This window comes from Herpailurus yagouaroundi, unplaced genomic scaffold, assembly GCF_014898765.1.
Source record: "Herpailurus yagouaroundi ecotype Mexico unplaced genomic scaffold, PumYag 140, whole genome shotgun sequence".
Lineage (NCBI taxonomy): Eukaryota > Metazoa > Chordata > Mammalia > Carnivora > Felidae > Herpailurus > Herpailurus yagouaroundi.
Genome location: NW_024412395.1, coordinates 3,489,377 through 3,508,798, shown reverse-complemented (window position 1 = coordinate 3,508,798; position 19,422 = coordinate 3,489,377). Strand labels below are relative to the sequence as shown.

The 19,422-nt window shown below is 35.1% G+C and overlaps 1 protein-coding gene across 1 annotated transcript in view; it reads right to left on the bottom strand.

Annotated features, from left to right (window-relative positions):
• MAP3K2 (mitogen-activated protein kinase kinase kinase 2) overlaps positions 1-19,422 on the bottom strand; it is a 98,288-nt gene that overhangs the window by 29,877 nt on the left and 48,989 nt on the right. Inside the window, exons 2-5 of the mRNA XM_040474757.1 lie at positions 9,027-9,095; positions 5,011-5,129; positions 4,337-4,377; positions 3,000-3,099 (exon numbers count right to left, since the gene is read on the bottom strand). Of these exons, the coding sequence (XP_040330691.1) occupies positions 3,000-3,099; positions 4,337-4,377; positions 5,011-5,129; positions 9,027-9,033 (267 nt within the window). The 5' untranslated portion in view covers positions 9,034-9,095. The remainder of the gene's footprint in view (positions 1-2,999; positions 3,100-4,336; positions 4,378-5,010; positions 5,130-9,026; positions 9,096-19,422) is intronic.

The window sequence follows — 19,422 nt, the reverse complement described above, 5'->3', positions numbered from 1 at the left end:
CCACATTCCTGCCAAGAGGCCACCCAGATATAATGGCAGAACCACTCACAGAAATCCTCAGAAAGCATGAGAAAAAGAAACTGAAAATGGGAGAAATTTTCCAACTTTTAGAAAAAGGGAGAAGGTTCTTGAAACTACAGATTAGCTTGGTGTCAATCCTTAAGAAAACTCTAGAAAAAATTATATAAACAAATTGGAGAACTCAGGGGGATGAAACAGCAATTCTAGGACCTAGAACAGGTACAATATGAGCCAATTATGTCAAACGACCTCATTTTTCTTGATAGACCTACTAGACTGCTAGACCAAGACAATATTGTAGACTTAATGTATCTTGGCATTTGAAAGCTTTCCATCATACAATTTTAGGCCAAACAAAAACAAAGATATATCAGGATTCCCCTAAAATCAAAAACAAATATATATCTGGATTCCCCTAAAATCATACCACGAAATAAAGACTCAAGTTCAAGCCTTTGTATGTGGGAAAATGTACCAGGAAACACTGGTACAGAGGAATGGGGAAGACAGGAAAGGGGCCTATAAAGGATGTGTTATCCAGCAAGTTACCATTGTTGTTAAGTGGAACCTACCTATCCCCACCTCCCACACCATCCTTGAGTCTCATTCTCCCATCACCCCCTGGTACCCCATCTGTATTTCTGCCTAGACCCTATGGCTGTACCTCTAAAAAGCCCTCAGACTGGCAGGTGGAAATCAGGCTGGCACAAAAAGAAATAGTAAGTGCCAAGACAGGGCCAGGCAACAAGAGGTGTTCGTGGCTAAATGAAAACCCAAAAATTATTAAAAAATAAAATATTAAGGTATTACTATAGTATAATACTCATCACTTTGTTCAGGGATACTATTTGTTTGAATATGGATTTTTGCTTTCTCAAAATATGTTCTGCTTTCAGTTGTAAGTGGTTTCTTTAGACAAACTACATTAACATAGTTTTTGTTTTAAATTAATAATGACTCATTTGAAAATCTAGTATTTTCAAATATTTTTATTTGCTCAATGTTTTAACATTTGCAAAGCACTGTTACATGTTCTCTCAAGTTAATTTTTAGTATGCTCTCCACCATTACTCCATTCTCACTAGTACTTTCCTATTCCTGAAACATAACTAGTCTTTTCCATCTTAGGATCTCTGTAGGTATGCTTCTCAATGGCTCTCTACCAAGAATGTTCTTGCCCTCAAACTTTTTGCAAGTTTGGCTTTTCATACTTCAAGTGACAGTAATTAAATATTACCACCTTAGTTCTTCCTTAGTACCATCTAAACAGAACAGGTACTGCCTGCCCTTGCCTTCATTGTTTTTCATGATATTTTATGCCTGTCCTTCAAAGAACTTAATATATTTGAACAACTCATTATTTAGTTGTCTGCTTCTACCACAAACACAAGCCTATAAACTCCATGAAGCACTGCAATTCATGAATCATAGCATTATGCCTGGCAAATTCAGCAAGTATTTTCTGAGAAAACAACAAATTAACCAATTAAATTGTCCCTGAAATTTTTAAGATTCAAGATCTTGAGATTGCATAGGATCTTAAAGAAACCTCAGGGATTATCTAATCCAATCTGAATTTTAAGAAGGTTCAAAGGGGGATTTTCCAGGGGCGCCTGGGTGGTTCAGTCAGTTAAGTGTCCGACTTCGGCTCAGGTCGTGATCTCACAGTTCATGGGTTTGAGCCCTGCATCGGGCTCTGTGCTGACAGCTCAGAGCCTGGATGGAGCCTGCTTCACTTTCTTTGTCTCCCTCTCTTTCTGCCCTCCCCTGCTTGTATTCTCTCTGTCTCTCTCTCTCAAAAATAAATAAACATTAAAAAAAAAGGGGGGGTGGTCCAGAACACAGAGCTCCTCAGTGCCAGATGAAGCCCTTAAAATCACATGTACTGACACACAAACATAATGATCTAATCATATCCTAAGCAACTTGAAAATAATCCTTTAAAGTTTTAGCTAAACTGTCTGACTACCAAAGCTCTATTGTCTATACACCCAAATGTAGAGTATGAGAAAAAAAGACAGTTCATCAAAAAGTAGAGTGTACACAATTTCCAAAGAAGACATCCAGATGGCAAACAGACACATGAAAAGATACTCAACATCGCTCATCATCAGGAAAATGCAAACCCAAACCACAATGAGATGCCACCTCAAACCTGTCAGAATGGCTAAAATTAACAACTCAGGAAACAACAAATGTTGGCGAGGATGTGGAGAAAGGGGAACCCTATTGCACTGTTGGTGGGAATGCAAATTGTTACAGCCACTCTGGAAAAGTGTGGAGGTTCCTCAAAACATTAAAAACAGAACTACCCTACAACCCAGCAATTGCACTACTAGGAATTTATCTAAAAGATACAAAAATGTTGACTTGAGGACACATGCACCTCAGTGTTTATAGCTATTCCACTCATTGTGGAATTTGAGAAAATTTAACAATGAACATAGGGGAAGAGAAGGAAAAAGAAGATAAAAATAGGAGAGGGACACAAACCATAAGAGACTTAAATACAGAGAACAAACTGAGCGTTGGGAGGAGTGGGTTAAATGGGTGATGGGGGCATTAAGGAAGGCACTCTTCAGGATTAAGCACTGGGTGTCATATGTAAGAGATGAATCACTGAATTCTACTACTCCTGAAGCCAACACTATACTGTATGTTAACTTGAGGATAATAAAAAAAAAAAAAGTACACAGAGTGAAAATAAAACATAAATAAGCAGCAAACTTCTAAGTAATACGTATGTTTCCTCCCTCAATATGTTCTCATTCAATTACTTGCACAGTAGTGTCTTTAAATCTCTCCACAATGGAAAACACACAGTTCAGTTAGTTAAAATTTACAAATTTACGTGTTTTGTTTCTCTAGCATACCATATCCTTATCAATTTCTAAATAAATATTCCTAAAACAATCTCTTAAATGAACATACTACTTTCCAAAATAAGAGCTATTGAAAGTTAAATTGTACATGTTTACCTCATTATTGGTATAATGGAGATCCATAGACTGTCCAAAGGCAGTTTTAGCCTTAGATCTCAGATCTTCCAGTTTAACTGGTCTGGGGAACTGAAGGATTCTATGTGGACAGAATTTTAAGATTATTAAAGAGCAGCTGTAAAATGTTCACTGAAAAAAGTGATTAAAATTAAACCTAACTATGTGACCTCTGTATAATGGAATGCAACAAAACTATTAAAAGAATAAAGTTGTTTGTTCTTTGGAGATTCAAATTTTGATTTCTGTACCTTTATCAACTCAACATTTCTGAGGACCTATATATCATGTAAGCATATCCCCAAAATAAGTATTTTTATAAAATTAAAACTTTTTAATTCTAGTATTTTCTTCCTGTGTCTCAAAAGATTAGCCTATGCTGACCCTGGGAGCAGGCACCTAAGCTTGGAAATTACTATATTAAACTGTAGTATGGGGGAGGGACCATGTTTGTTCTGCTCACTTTATTCCTTTATGGTCCAATACTTATAGTACTTAATAAATAATGCTCAATGAATGGAAAGAATTGAGAAAATATCCATAAAAGAACAATAGGAAAAAAGCACATTGGACAAGTGGATGGTATTTGTGGTATATCCAATTTTGTTGACATCTCTGTATAAAACATTTTTACATCTTCAGGTTATATGACTCATGAGCCTGTTTAAAGCCCTTAAAATGGATGCTCTTCCACTAACTGGATTTAATGAGACACCAATAACAGAAGTGAAATCCCATCTTCTCTATCTCCTATTAGGCCTTGTTAACAATTTTGTTGTCAACCACCACCACCACCACCACCTCTACACTGCACTAAGATACAGATACCCAATGGAAGGCTAGGCTTATCCTTCTGCCAATTAATTTACAGCCACCATTTCAATCATCTTCCTCAATGTTACTAATCAAATATATGTCATATGACTGAGGTCTCTTGAGAATAATCAAAATTATGAATGTTAAATCCATGTACATAAGCTTTATATAATATCTGAAGGAACAATACAATTATGATAAGGAGAAATATATTTGATTTCCACTGAGTAAAAATAAAAGGAAATAGTAATATTTAAAGGCTGTATTATCCAAGATTTTTTTATTTCCTAAAATAAAAACATTAATAATTGTTACTAAACTTTAGCCTAAATTTTGACAGACTCTATTTTAAGTCTAAGTACATGTTACACATTACCAAAGGACTATTCCATTCTCAATTTGTAAGCCATCAACTTTCACTAAAGTCCAGAAAAAACTTTTAATGGTTTTTATGACTTATTTGATTAAATCAATAAACTGGCATGTAGTGTTTCTTTGCTTACCTTTTCTCCCCTCTGTGTTCAAATTTGACTCGCACATCATTCTGTAATGAAATGATAAATCATTTCAGAGATCAGATAAAATTTCTAAAATTTCTAGATATTTTTTCTTAGTCACTCATTTTTTTTCCCCCTTAGTCACTCATTAAAAAAAAAAAAAAAAGCAGGGGGAAAGGAGGTTTCATTTTCAGTGTGAACTCCAATGAATTCATAATGTCTGTCAAAGAGCTAAGTTGAGAACTGTGTTGCTGACTCTGGGCTGAAAGCAAAGAGCACCAAAATCTCTTAGTGATCATGCCTATGAGACCCTTGCTAAACCTATGAGAGGGAAATACAGAGCATTGGATTCCCACTTTTCATGTTGGACATCTCAAACAAATTTGAGTTACAAAAATCAAAATGATGCTCATTTGTAAACAGAACAGACTACTTTAAATAAAAACAATTTGTTTATCTTAAGTGCTTTAAGAATGGATGAAATATCAGTATTAGAGGGCAGTTACTACATTCAATGAAAACTACCATTTTTAAAAATGCACACCCATTAGGAAAAATGTATGACAAAAAATATTTGATTCAAAAATGTAAAAGACAAACACTTTAAACAAACCCTCTATAAGATTAGGATATTCAAGGCAAATAATTCATACAATAAAAATATGTGTTTATTAGAATACCTGCTTTTTTGGTGATGACGATTTTGTTTTTCTGGTTTCCTGTAAAGATAATGCCGGTCTACTGGCTTTATGAAGAACAGCCAAATCTTGCATGATTGAGTTCAAAGCTTGCTGATCATCTAGGTATTTTTAAAATAATAGATGCAAAGAATCATAATTTCAATATGTATTTATCATAGACATCAAACACAAATTTGATCATGAAATTTAATGCAAAATGCGTTAATTTAACGCAAAAATGCATCTAGAACATTTTCAATGCCTATACTTCTATTATTTTGGTGAAATAAAATTTCCATTATTTAAAAACTGAATACAAGTAACATTAAAACTGCACTAGACTCAAGCACTAGCATCATACCAGATGTTTACACATGAGACCTTTATAGGCAAGATAAACTCATTCTGATTCTTCTAATAATGTAACATCCTAGTGTATGGGTGAAAACAGCCCCATCATGACAAATTACTTTCTGTGATTCCTAAATAAAACATCAATAGAATAGCTAAAATTTTAATTAAAGCTAGTAGGGAAAAAATAAATGACTTTCATCATTATTTGGCATTTATGTTCAAAGTACAGAATTCCTTTTAGAGATTTTCATCAGTATTTCAAGTCAGAAACAAAAGGCTTTATCTGTGAATAATAAATGACCTACTGATATTTGTAAGTACTTCCTCACCATAAAGTTCAACAAGACTATATTTAATAGGCTGCTTAAGGATCTCAGCCAGTAACGACTTAAAATGTAACAATGTAAGAAAAATGCATTCCTTTAAAAAAAAAAAGGGGGTGAATCCATAAAACGGAGTGAAAGGATCATGAACTTTTAATTTCTTCCAAATAAATCAAAAATCTCTTTCTAAGACTGTAAGTCTGAGTCTCCTAGTAATACCAATTATATGCTCTCTGGGAAAGTTTGGAGATAATTTAATTGATTTTCACTAGTAAATCACTAGAATTAAACCAATTCTACTAATGATAATCAGCAAATAATCACTAAAGGAATTGAAGGACTTTTACAGATTACATTTTAAGATATAACCATTTTGGTGAGCAATAATTTATGTTTCAGAGTAGTAATAATTAAAACATGCTTTACCCTGTAAAGAGAAATCATTAAAAAGAATGTGGCAATTCAACGGCTTCATCAGACTTTCAAACACACAAAATAGCTGACTTTCCTAATGTATTAATTTTTTATAATACTCAATATATTCTGCTCTATAATGAGACTGCTTGCATATTAAATTAAAATTAAAATTAAAATTAATGCTGCCAAAGGTTTTATCAGTAAATTCCAGGTTTAGAGAACATTTTATAATCCTTCACAAAATATTCTTTGTAAAATATAATTTCATCACGTCACCTTAGCCAAACAGCAACTGAGCCAGCCAGGTATAATGTAATCACAAAGTGTGTTCTGTCCACAGGTCCAAGCCAGAACATGTCATTTATTGATAAAAATAAATCTGCCCTTAGGAAAAAAATAAGCTGAGAATGATCTCAACTGGAATAAAATATTCTCATGTAACCTTCTCGAGAAAGGTAAGCTCTTTAATCCTAACTGGATTTTTAAGTATTTAAGTAATACTTTTAAGTATTCGAGAGAGAAGAACTCGAAAACTTAAAAGTACATATATATGTTCTAATTATTTTCTTCATTAGAGAAAACTTAAACACTTGAATTTAGATATTTTCCCATGTTTAATATCACAATACCAAAATGAACAGATGCCTGGCTTAAATCTCTTATCATATTTACATATACTAATTTCCTTGTTTAAAAAAAATGAGTATGGGGGGTGCCTGAGTGGCTCAGCTGGTTAAACATCTGACTTCAGCTCACTCAGGTCATGATCTCACAGTTTGTGAGTTTGAGCCCACATCGGGCTCTGTGCTGACAGCTCAGAGCTTGGGGCCTGCTTCGGATTATGTGTGTCTCTCTCTCCCCCTCTTCCGTTCGCACGGTCTCTGTCTCCCAAAAAATGAATAAACGTTAAGAAAAAAAAATTTTTTAATAAATAAAAGTAAAAAAAACACCAAGTACGGCTTCCTATCGTAGATGTAAAAAAGTAAGGAGGACCATTTGAATAAAAGTAACTTCTCAGTGAGATGACATGCATATAAAGGGCAATTTAACTGAGTTCCTTCTTTTTCCGGCTTGAGGAAGAATCACATGATATACCTAAGTACCCAATAAGAAACTTACTTTGAGGACGCTGACAAGATGCAAACTAACAAATTCACAAAAGATCATGCAAAGTGGTGAACATCCACTATAAGCACTCTTGTAACAATTCTTAGGCTGCTTTACTCTATCAAGAATCTCTGTGGTGGTCATTGGTACTAGGCAGATATGACAGGTTATAAATTTCTTAAAGATCATGAGTTGATCAAACAGGCAATGAGGATGCCTACAGGATGAGGCCAGAGTCTGACCAAAGGCACACAGATGAAGCAGTGGGTTTCTGACATGCTGAAAAGACATTTACCTGAACACAAAAACAAATTATTTGGGAAATAATTTCAATAAAATCTTTTATCAGAAAGGTTTAAATTCCTTCTATGCTTATTCATTATGCTTGTAAAATAACTACAGGAGAACATCCTCAATCTAAAATTCAAATACCTATGATTCATACTTTTAAATATTCAGTTTTCTGTGAATACCTTTGTATAAGTTTTTAAGCAATGACTATTCCTTGTGTTGTTGCTTACTATAGTGAAGTGTTATTTGAGAAGGATGGTACAACTGGATTTGATTAATACACAGCTCAGACTGCAAGTGAGAACAACCAAAATGAAAAGATGATAGGAGTTCAGTAAAAGATATCCAATTTGGAACCGGAGGTGAAGCTGGGCGGAGAATTTGGGCCACATGATGGCACTACACACATGGTTACAAAAAGAGAAATGAAGAGAAATTTAAAAAGCAGGAAGGTGGGGCGCCTGGGTGGCGCAGTCGGTTAAGCGTCCGACTTCAGCCAGGTCACGATCTCGCGGTCCATGAGTTCGAGCCCCACATCGGGCTCTGGGCTGATGGCTCAGAGCCTGGAGCCTGTTTCCGATTCTGTGTCTCCCTCTCTCTCTGCCCCTCCCCCGTTCATGCTCTGTCTCTCTCTGTCCCAAAAATAAATAAACGTTGAAAAAAAAAAAATTTAATAAAAAAATAAAAAATAAAAAAAATAAAAATAAAAAAAATAAAAAGCAGGAAGGTGAAGCTTCGGCTTACACACTTGCCACAAGGAGACACACTGAAAACATACAGACCCTCCACTAAAGAACATTGACAAATTTAAGCTCTTTAGCCTATACTGTCACATACATGCATGTAAGAGTGAATAATAACGTTTGTTAAACAAGTGATAAGAAAAATGTGACAAAGATAAACATGAACAAGTATATGTCAGAATTAAGAAAATGGGATCAGTTTAGATTTAAAAACTTAGCTTCCAACTACTCAGTCCATTTTTTCCCCATTTAGGATGGGGTGGGTGCCATTTGGTCCATTTATTTCTAGTGTTTCCCTGTCCAATCCTTGCCTCACGTTGGAAACTTCAACAAGGAGAAAAGGGGAAAAAAAAAGTAAATAACCTATAACCCACTCCCATACTTTAGGAAAGCCTCCCTTGCCATTAACATTATGATACCACATTACATAGTTGGGTAGTTACAACAATTCATTCTTCAGCATTTATTCAATCTTTACAAGTCAGGTTTCCTTATCTAGTATTCTCTCTGGCCATTAGACTCTAAGTAAATCTCAATCCATTTTAGTAGTTTATTTTGAATGTCCCTACTAGGATATCCTGCATGAAATGGTCATTCCAAACATGTAAGTTAACTGAAAAAGTGCTTTAATCTAAAATCTATTAAATACAAAACATTACAGAAGTCTATTACATCATAAAACTTCTTTATAAAAATGTTTGGTCATATACACAGAGAAAAATTTTTCTTCCCCATTTTATCCTTTAATTATAGATGAAAATTGCCTTTAGTCTGAACTCACCCATCATGGCAACCAGCTCAACAATTTGAAAATTAGGAAAATGGTTCTTCCATCAGCATTCTTTACTGCCTGAGGAGAAAAAAAGATAAACACATTTAATCGTTAAAAAATATATATATAAACATGGCAAAAGGAACTCTGCAGATATGATAAATTAACAAATTTAAGATAAGAGGATTATCCTGGGTTATTTGGCTGGACCTAACATAATCACAGGGATCCTTATAAATAAACAATCAGCAGGAAAGTGTCAGAGTGGTACTGCAAAAGAATAGCTTGACCACTCATTGTTGGCTTTAAAGATGGAATGGGACAGCCATGAGCCAATGAATACAGGCAGCTGCTAGGATGTGGGAAAGGCAAGAAAAATGCATTTTTCTCTACAGCCTCCAGAAGAACCATAGCAATGCTGACACCTTGATTTTGGCCCAGTTAGACTCATTTTAGACTTCTGACTTCCCAAACTGTAAGATGATAAATTTATGTTGTTTTAAGCCACCAAATTTATGGTAATCTATTATAGCAGTATGTAATGGAACACCCAGTTTCAAGAGCTTGCTAGAGAACTCAACAGACTCAGTGACACAGTAGTACTGACAGCTATAATTTACTATAGCAAAAGGGCACAAAGCAAAATAAGCTAAAGGAAAGGGCAAACAGGGCAAAGACCAGGGAAGGTGAGGGCTAGCTCCTAAGGATCTTTTTTTAATAAAGTCATATGAGACCTTTAATTCCCCCCAACCCCAGAAATCAGTTACGACAACACCAGGAAAAACTGGAAACTCTGCACTGAGGGTTTTTATTAGGGAGTGATCAATACATACCCTCTGCCTAGCATACACCAAAATTCCTAACTCCCAGAAGAAAAGCAGCTATTCAGCACAAACTATACTGTTTGTATAAGCAGTTTAGGCACAGCGAGCATTCTTATCAGTTAGGCAGGTATGGACCCTGGTAAGTTCTCAGATGCTAGCCAAGGGTGGATGTTTTAAGCAGTTCTTTCTAAGGATATGCAGTGAGGCCTACCATGTTAACTCTTCTCCACAAGCAACAACAAGAAATACACAGGTTTAAAGAAACTGCACAAAGCAATAATATGAAGTGTTTTGTTGGGCACACAAGATACAATAATATAACTTATATAACAGTAACAGCACAAAGGGGAAGAATGGTGTTATATAAAAGTGTTTGCATACCACAGTAATTAAGATGGTATCAACTCAAACTATAATGATTTTTTGGTTTTTGTTATTTTTTTTTTAAGTTTATTTATTTTGAGAGAGAGAAGGAGAGAGAGAAAGCATGCAAGGGCAGGGGAGGGCGGGGGGGGGGGGTGGGGAGAGAGAATCCCAAGCAGGCTCCACACTGTCAGAACACAGCCTGATATAAGGCTCAATCCCATGAACTATGAGATCTTGACCTAAACTGAGATCAAGAATAAGATGCTTAATCCACTGAGCTACCCAGGTGCCCCCAAACTACATTGTTTTAAGTTATTAATTTTAACATCCGGAGCAACTGGTAAAAATAAACTTTATAAAAGCGGCAAAAGAAATAAAATTAAATTAGCATACTAGAAAATATCTAACACAAAAGAAAGCAGTAATAGAAAAATGTGGTACAAAATGGATACAACACAGAAAACACAAATATAAACAAAGTAGCAGATGTAATTCTACCCATATGTAATTACATTAAATATAAGTGGAATGAACAAACCATTTAAAGGATAGAGATTCGCACAGTAGATTAAAAAAACATGATCAGGTGGGACGCCTGGGTGGCTCAGTCAGTTGAGCATCTAACTTCAGCTCAGGTCATGATCTTACAGTTCGTGAGTTTGAGCCCTACATCGGGCTCTGTACTGACAGCTCAGGCTGAAGCCTGCTTCAGATTCTGTGTCTCCCTCTCTCTGTCCCTCCCAGCTTGTACTCTGTCTCTCTCTCTAAAATAAACATTAAAAAAATTAAAAAGGAAAGAGAAGAAAAGAGAAGAGAAGAGAAGAGAGAAAAGAAGAGAAGAGAAGAGAAGAGAAGAGAAGAGAAGAGAAGAGAAAAGAAAAGAAAAGAAAAGAAAAGAAAAGAAAAGAAAAGAAAAGAAAAAAACATGATTGGGGTGGGGCGCCTGGGTGGCTCAGTTAGTTAAGTGTCAACTCTTGGTTTCAGCTCAGGTCATGATCTCATGGTTTTGTGAGTTGGAACCCCATGTTGGGATCTGTGCTGGCAGTGCAGAGCTTGCTTGAGATTCTCTCTCTTCCTCTCTCTCTCTGCCCCTCCCCCATCAGCACTAACATATAAATAAACTTAAAAAAAATAATAACATGATCCAACCATATGCTGTCCACAACTTTAGATTCAAAGACAAAACTGAAAGTAAAAAGATGGAAAAAGATATACCACGCAAGCAGTAGTCAGAAAAGATCTACAGTGCTATACTAATAGAAGACAAAAGAGATACAAAAATTGTTAGAGACAAAGGAGAACACTTATAATGAAAACATGGCCAGTTCATCAATTATAATTACTATAATATAGTATATACTATATTATAGTAATTATAAATATGTATGCACGTAACAATAAACTCAATATACAGGAAGAAGAAAATTACAGAATTGAAAGGAGAAATAGATCATTCAAAAATAATTGCTGCAGATTTCAATGCCCAATTTTCAACAATATATAAACAGAAAAATCAGTGAGAAAACAAGATTTGAATAACACTATAAAACTTCCACAGAACACTCAACCCCAAAACACATTCTTCAGAAATGCACACAGAACATTTTCCAAAACACACCATGTTAGTCAATAAAACTAATCTCAGTAAGTATAAATGGACTGAAGTTATATGAAGTCTGTTCCCTGACAACAATGCAATGAAATCAGAAACAGAAGGAAATTTGGGAAATTCACAAATATGTGAAAATAAAACACCACACTCCTTAAGAATCGATGGATCAAAAAAGAAATCATGAGGAAATTAGAAAATGCTTTGAGATAAATGCAAATGAAAACAAAATATACTGACACTTACTAGATGTTCCTGAAGTACAACTTAGAGATAAATTTCTAACTGTAAATGTTCATATTGAAAATGAGAAGGATCTCAAATTAGTAACCTAAACTTCTACCTTAAGACCCTAGAGAAAGAAGAGCATTTGAAACCCAAACAAGCAGAAGGAAAGAAACAATAAGGATTAGAGTGGAAAATTAGCAAACATTTAGCTAGACTACCCAAGAAAAAAAAAGACACAAATAACTAAACTGAGGTATTAAAGACAGAGCATTATTACCAACCTTACAGAAATGAAAAGAATAAGATAATACTATGAACAACTGTATTTCCAATAAATTGGGTCATCTGGATGACACAAATTACTAGAAACTACCTAAACCAACTCAAGGATCTGAATTCAATATAAAAATCAATGAGATTGAATTAGAAATGAAAATCTTTCTGCAAATAAAAGTCCAAACCACATGCCTTCAAACATTTAAGAAAAAACTACCACTATTCAAAGAGAGAGAACTAGAGAAAGAAAGAGAGAACTGAAGCCAGTATTACTGATTACTGATAAACCAGACAAAAACATTACAAGACAACTAGATCCCCAAGTGAACAGATATAAAAATCCTCAAGAAAATACTAGCAAACCTAATCCAGAACATTAAAAAAAGGCGGGGGGGGGGGGGAATTACACACTGCAAACATGTGGGATATATTCCACAAAAGGTAGGGTTCAGCATACAAAAATCAATGTAATAAATATTAAAAAAGGACAAAAACATCATCTCAATAGACACAGAAAATGCATCTGCCAAAATCTAACTACCTTAAATACTTGAAAGACTAGAAAGATAAGGGAATTTCATCAAGGTGATCAAGGTCATCCATGAAAAACCCCACAGCTAACATCATACTTAATGGCGAAAGACCAGATGCATGCCCCCTTAAGATTAGAAACAGATGGCCAGTCTTACTACTCCTTTTTAATACTGTACTGGATACAGGACTAAAAGCACTCCTGTTTTTATAGAAAAACAAATAACACATAATTTTACTCATATGTGGAAGTTAATAAGCAAAACAAATGAACAAAGGAAAAAAAGAGAGACAAACCAAAAAACAGACTACAGAGAACAAACAGATGGTTACCAGAGGGGAAGTGGGAGGGGATGGATGAAATAGGTGAAGGGAACTAAGAGTACACTTTAAATTCTTTTTTTTAATGTTTATTTATTTGTTTTTGAGACAGAGTGTGCAAGTGGGGGAGGAACAGAGAAAGAGGGAGAGAGAGAATCCCCAGCAGGCTCTGCACTATCAGCACAGAGCCAGACATGGGGCTTGAACTCACAAACTGTGAGATCATGATCTGAGCGGAAATCAAGAGTCAGATGCTTAAGCAAATGAGCCACCAAGGCACCCCAAGAGTATACTTCCCTTGATAAGCAAAGAAATATACAGAATTGTTCAATCATTACACCGTACACCTGAAACTCATTTAACACTGCATGTTAACTATACTGGAACTTAAATAAGATTTTCTTAAAAGTCACATAAAAAAATAAAATAAATTCCATTTATAGTATCAAAAAGAATAAATTACTTAGGAATATACTTAAGAAAAATAAGTCTTATATACACTGAAAACTATAAAACAATATTGAAAAAAATTGAAGATCTAAATGTATGGAAAGGCATCCCATGGTCATAGATGAAAGACAATATTGTTAAGATGGGAATATTCCCAAAGTGATCTACAGATTCCACGCAATCTGTATCAAAATTCCATTGGCCTTTTTTTTTTTTTTTTGCAGAAATAGAAAAGCTAATTCTTTTAAAAAAATTTTTTTTAATGTTTATTTATTTTTGAGAGAGAGAGACAGACAGAGGGTGAGAAGGGGAAGGGCAGAGAGAGAGGCAGACACAGAATCCAAAGCAGGCTTCAGGCTCTGAGCTGTCAGCACAGAGCCCAACATGGGACTTGAACTCACAAACTGCAAGATCATTACCTGAGCAGAAGTCAGACACTTAACTGAGCCACCCAGGTGCCCCCAGAAAAGCTGATCCCTAAATTTGTACAATCCCCAGAAAAGCTGATCCTTAAATTTGGAAGTACAAGAGGCCCTGAAGAGCCAAAACAATATTGCAAAAGAAAAATAAAGTTAGAATATTCACACACCCTGATTTCAAAGCTTACTACAAAGCTATAGCAATCAAAACAATGGTAATGCTGACGTAAGAATAGAGACTGGTGGAATAGAACTGAATCCAGAAATAAACCCAAACATCTACACTCAAATGATTTTTGACAAGGTTGCCAAGATAACAGTGAAAGAACAGTCTTTATAAAAAAAATTTTTTAATGTTTATTTTTGACAGAGAGAGAGAGAGACAGAGACAGAGCATGAGCGGGGGAGGGGCAGAGAGAGAGGGAGGCACAGAATCTGAAGCAGGCTCCAGGCTCTGAGCTGTCAGCACAGAGCCCAATGCGGGGCTCAAACTCACAGACCGCGAGATCACGACCTGAGCCAAAGTCGGACGCTCAACTGACTGAGCCACCCAGTTCTGGCAGTTCACTGGCACTGAACAACTGGATATCCACACGCCAAAGCCTTAAGTTGGACTCCCACCTCATATAGTATGCAAAAAATTAATTCAAAATCGATCAAATACATAAATGTAAAAGCTAAATCCAAAAAAACTCTCAGAAGGGAACAAAGGTATAAATTTTCATGACCTTGGATTAGGCAATAGTTTCTTAAATGTGACCCTACAAGCGCAAGCAACAAATGGACTTCCTCAAAATTAAACATTTTTGTGCATCAAAGGACACTCTCAAGATAGTGAAAAGACAACTCACAGACTGGGAGAAAATATTTGCTAATTATATACTTGATAAGGGTCTAGGATACAAAATATATAAGGTCTCAATAATAAAACAACTAACCCAATTATAAAATGGGCAACAGATTTCAAAAGACATTTCTCCCAGATATAAAATGGCCAATAAGCACTTGAGAAGATGCTTAATATTAACAGTCATCAGGGAAATGCAAATCAAAACCACAATGGCATCCTACTAATTCACACCCAGTAGTATGGCTATAACCAAAATGACAGACAATGACAAGTGTTGGTGAAAATGTGGAAACACTGAAACTATATGAATCACTATTTCAATTCTTAGGTATATATCCAAGAATACTAAAAACATATAACCACACAAAAACGTTTACACTAATATTCAATGCAGCATTAGTTAGAAGAGACAAAAAGATAATATAATTTACTCAAGATCATAAAGCTGGGCAAAGTTAGGACCCGAATACCCACTTCTTATTTCTCACTTAAACTTTCTAGAATACTATGTGTCACTCCAGTTCACCTTTCAAGAAAATGGCTAGCATAGGAAATTCTCCTACCATACATATAGACACAGAGAATGTCATAAAATGGTCGAGAAGAATTTATTCAGTATATTGTCTTTCTACAAATTTAAATTCTCAACTGCCTTTTTCAATTTTTAAATTAAAATGTTGAAGACAAATCTTGACTAACCTCCAAAATAAAGTATTCTGAACACAAATTTTTTTCCATTTAAATCAATAACATCTCTTTCAGGAAAAACAGTTAATTCCCCAAACCACAAATTAAATAAAAAAGGCATCAGTCTAATGGAAAAGCAGTTCAAGGCTGCATTTATAAAAACAACTATGGGGATGCCTGGGTGGCTCAGTATGTTAAGCATCCTACTCTTAATTTCTGCTCAAGTCATGATCTCATGGTTTGTGGGTTCAAGCCCTGCTTCAGGCTCTGCACTGACAGCGAGGAGCCTACTTGGGATTCTTTCTCTCCCTCTCTCTCTCTCTCTCTCTACCCCTCCCCTGCTCACACTCTCTCTCCCAAATAAATAAAACAGTCAATAAATAAACAAACAGTTCAGTACTTTCCCAATATTCTGAGGTTGAAATTAGCAAAAACATCAAAATATATAAAATTAAAGGTACAAGTTAGTAGGAAAAGTTAAACAAAGGTGAATCACATCTGTACCTGAAAGTTCTTATCTACAACCTATTTTAATTTTTGTCATTTTGACATTTATTACCATAGACTGATTTTGCCAGCTTTTCATATTAATTCACAGAAGACATACGCTTTTGTATTTATTTTCATTCAATATCTGTTACAGCTCTGAGATTCTTCCACATCATCTGTATGAGTATTTTGCTCATTTTAATTGCTGTGTAATACTCCATTATGTGACTATATCTCAATTAATTCACCTACTCTACTATTGATGGACATAAAAGTTTCCAGTTCTTGACTATTACAAACATAGGCTCTACAAACCTCCTTGAACATAACTTTTAGTGAACATAAACACATATTTCTGTTGGATATATACCAACAGAAGGAATTGCTAGGTCACTAAGACACACACATAGTTAACTTTAGCATATATGGCCAAACACTTTCTTAGAGTAGCTATCAATCTATATCCTCCCACCAGCAACGTATGAGAGTTCCAGTTCTTCCACCTCCTCACCAACCCTATTAGTCATTCTGGTGACGATGTAATATCTCACTAGTTTTAATTTATACTTACCTCATGGCCAATAATGTTGAGTATCATTTCAGAATGGCATAATGAATTTAAAAAGCATGATCCTATTATACAGCGTCTATAAGATCTAAGGACATGATAGGCTAAAAGTAAAAGGACAGAAAGATATCCCATGCAAATAGTAACCAGGAGAGAGCTAGAGTGGCTACACTAATATCAGACAAAACAGACTAGAAGTCAAAACTGTTATAAGACACAAAAAAGACATTAAATATTGAGAAAATGGTCAATTCATTAAGAAGATATAACAATTATAAACATACATACACCAAACAGCAGAGCTCCAAAATATATGAAGCATGAACAGAATTAAAAAAGAGAAATACATACCTACACAGTAACAATAGAAAACTCAATACCCACTTTCAATAACAGAGCAACCATTCAGATCAGTAAGGAAATACAGGACTTGAACACTATAGGCCAACTGGACCTACCAGACCGATACAGAACACTCAATCCAAAAACAGTATAATACATAGTCTTCTCAAGTCCACATGGAACATTTTTCTGAATAGATCATATGTTAGGCCACACACAAAAAAAATCTTAATAATTTAATAAGATTAAAATCAGACAAAGTATTTTTCCAATCATAGTGAAATGAAACTAGAAATTAACAGCAAAAGGAAAACTGGAAAAGTCATAAAGATGTGGCAATCATACAGTAAATTCTTAACCAATGTTTCAAAGAAGAAATCACAAGGGAAATTAGAAAATATCTTGAAAAAGATGAAAATGAAAACACAACACACCAAAACTCATAGGATATGGCAAAAACAATGCTAAGAGAAATTTAGAGCTATATTTATGTCAAAAAAAAATTTCAAAACAACCTAACTCTACATCTTAATTAGTAAAGCAAAAACAAACTAAGCCAAAAGCTTACAGAAGGAAAGAAGTAATAAAGGTTAGACCAGAGATTAAAGAGAGAAGAGAAAAACAATAAAGAAAATCAATAAGACCAAGAGCTGGCTCTTTGAAAAGATAAACCATTAGTTAGAATAAGAAAAACAGTGGGGCGCCTGGGTGGCGCAGTCGGTTAATTGTCCGACTTCAGCCATGTCACGAACTCGCGGTCCGTGAGTTCGAGCCCCGCGTCGGGCTCTAGGCTGATGGCTCAGAGCCTGGAGCCTGTTTCCGATTCTGTGTCTCCCTCTCTCTCTGCCTCTCCCCCGTTCATGCTCTGTCTCTCTCTGTCCCAAAAATAAATAAACGTTGAAAAAAAAATTAAAAAAATAAAATAAAATAAGAAAAACAGAAAAGATTCAAATAAATTAAAATCAGAAAGAGAACATTACAGGAATAAAAAGGACCATATCAGAGCAGCATGAACAACTGCATATGAAAAACTGCATATATAACAGAGGTGAAATGGAAAAATTTCTAGAAACATAAAACCTACCAAGAATGAGTAATGATTAGGAAATCTAAACAGACCTATGAGTAGTAAAGATAATGAACCAGTAATCATAAAGTTCCTGACAAGAAAAGCCCAGGACCAGATGGTTGCACTAATGAATTTTATCAAACATCGACACATGGTTTCTTCTGAAACAATTCTTCCAAATTCTGCAACATTCCAAAAAAATTGAAGAGTAAGGAGCATTTCCTAACTCATTGGACGAGGACAACATTACCCTAATACCAAAGCCAAACAAAGACATTTAAAAGAAAACTATTGGACAATTATCTCTTATGAATATTGATGCAAAATTCCTCAACAAAGTACTAGCAGACCAAATTCAGCAGCATATTAAAAGGATTATACACCATAACACAGTGGGATTTATTGCTGAAAGGCAAAGATAGTTCAATATATGAAAAAATCAATGTAACAGGTCACATTAGCATAATGAAGAGGGCAAAAAACACAAGATACACTCAATTGATACAGAAAAAGCATCTGACAGGGGCGCCTGGGTGGCTCAGTCGGTTAAGCGTCCGACTTCGGCTCAGGTCACGATCTCGTGGTCCCTGAGTTCGAGCCCCGCGTCGGGCTCTGGGCTGATGGCTCAGAGCCTGGAGCCTGCTTCCGATTCTGTGTCTCCCTCTCTCTCTGTCCCTCCTCCACTCATGCTCTGTCTCTCTATGTCTCAAAAATAAATAAACGTTAAAAAAAAAAAAAATTAAAAAAAAAAAAGAAAAAGCATCTGACAAAATTCAATACCCTTTCATGATAAAAAACACTCAACAAACTACTAATAGGAGGAAACTTCCTAAACGCAATAAAGAGCATATAAGAAAAGCCTACACCTAACATCACACTTACTGATGAAAGACTTTTCCTCTAAGATTTACCATCTTCAGATTAGGAACAAGACATAAATGCCCACTTTGCCACCTCAGTTCAACACAATACTGGAAGTTCCAGTGAGAGCAATTAGGCAAGAAAATAAATGATGAGCATCCAGATAGGAATGAAAGAAGTAAAATATCTCTGTTTGAGATGACACAATCTTATATATAGAAATGTCTAAAGATTACACACATACAAACAAATTCACCAAAGTTGCAGGATACAAAATCAATACACAAAAATCAGTTACATCTCATTACATAATGAATAATCTGAAAATGAAATTAAGAAAATAATTCCACTTACAACAGCATCAAAAAGAGTAAGATATCTCAGAATTAACCTAACCAAAGAGGTGAAAAACCTGTACAATGATACACTGCCAGAAACGCTGCCAAAAGAAATTTAAAATATATAAATAAATGGAAACATATCCCATGCTCATGGATTAGAAGACTTAACACCAT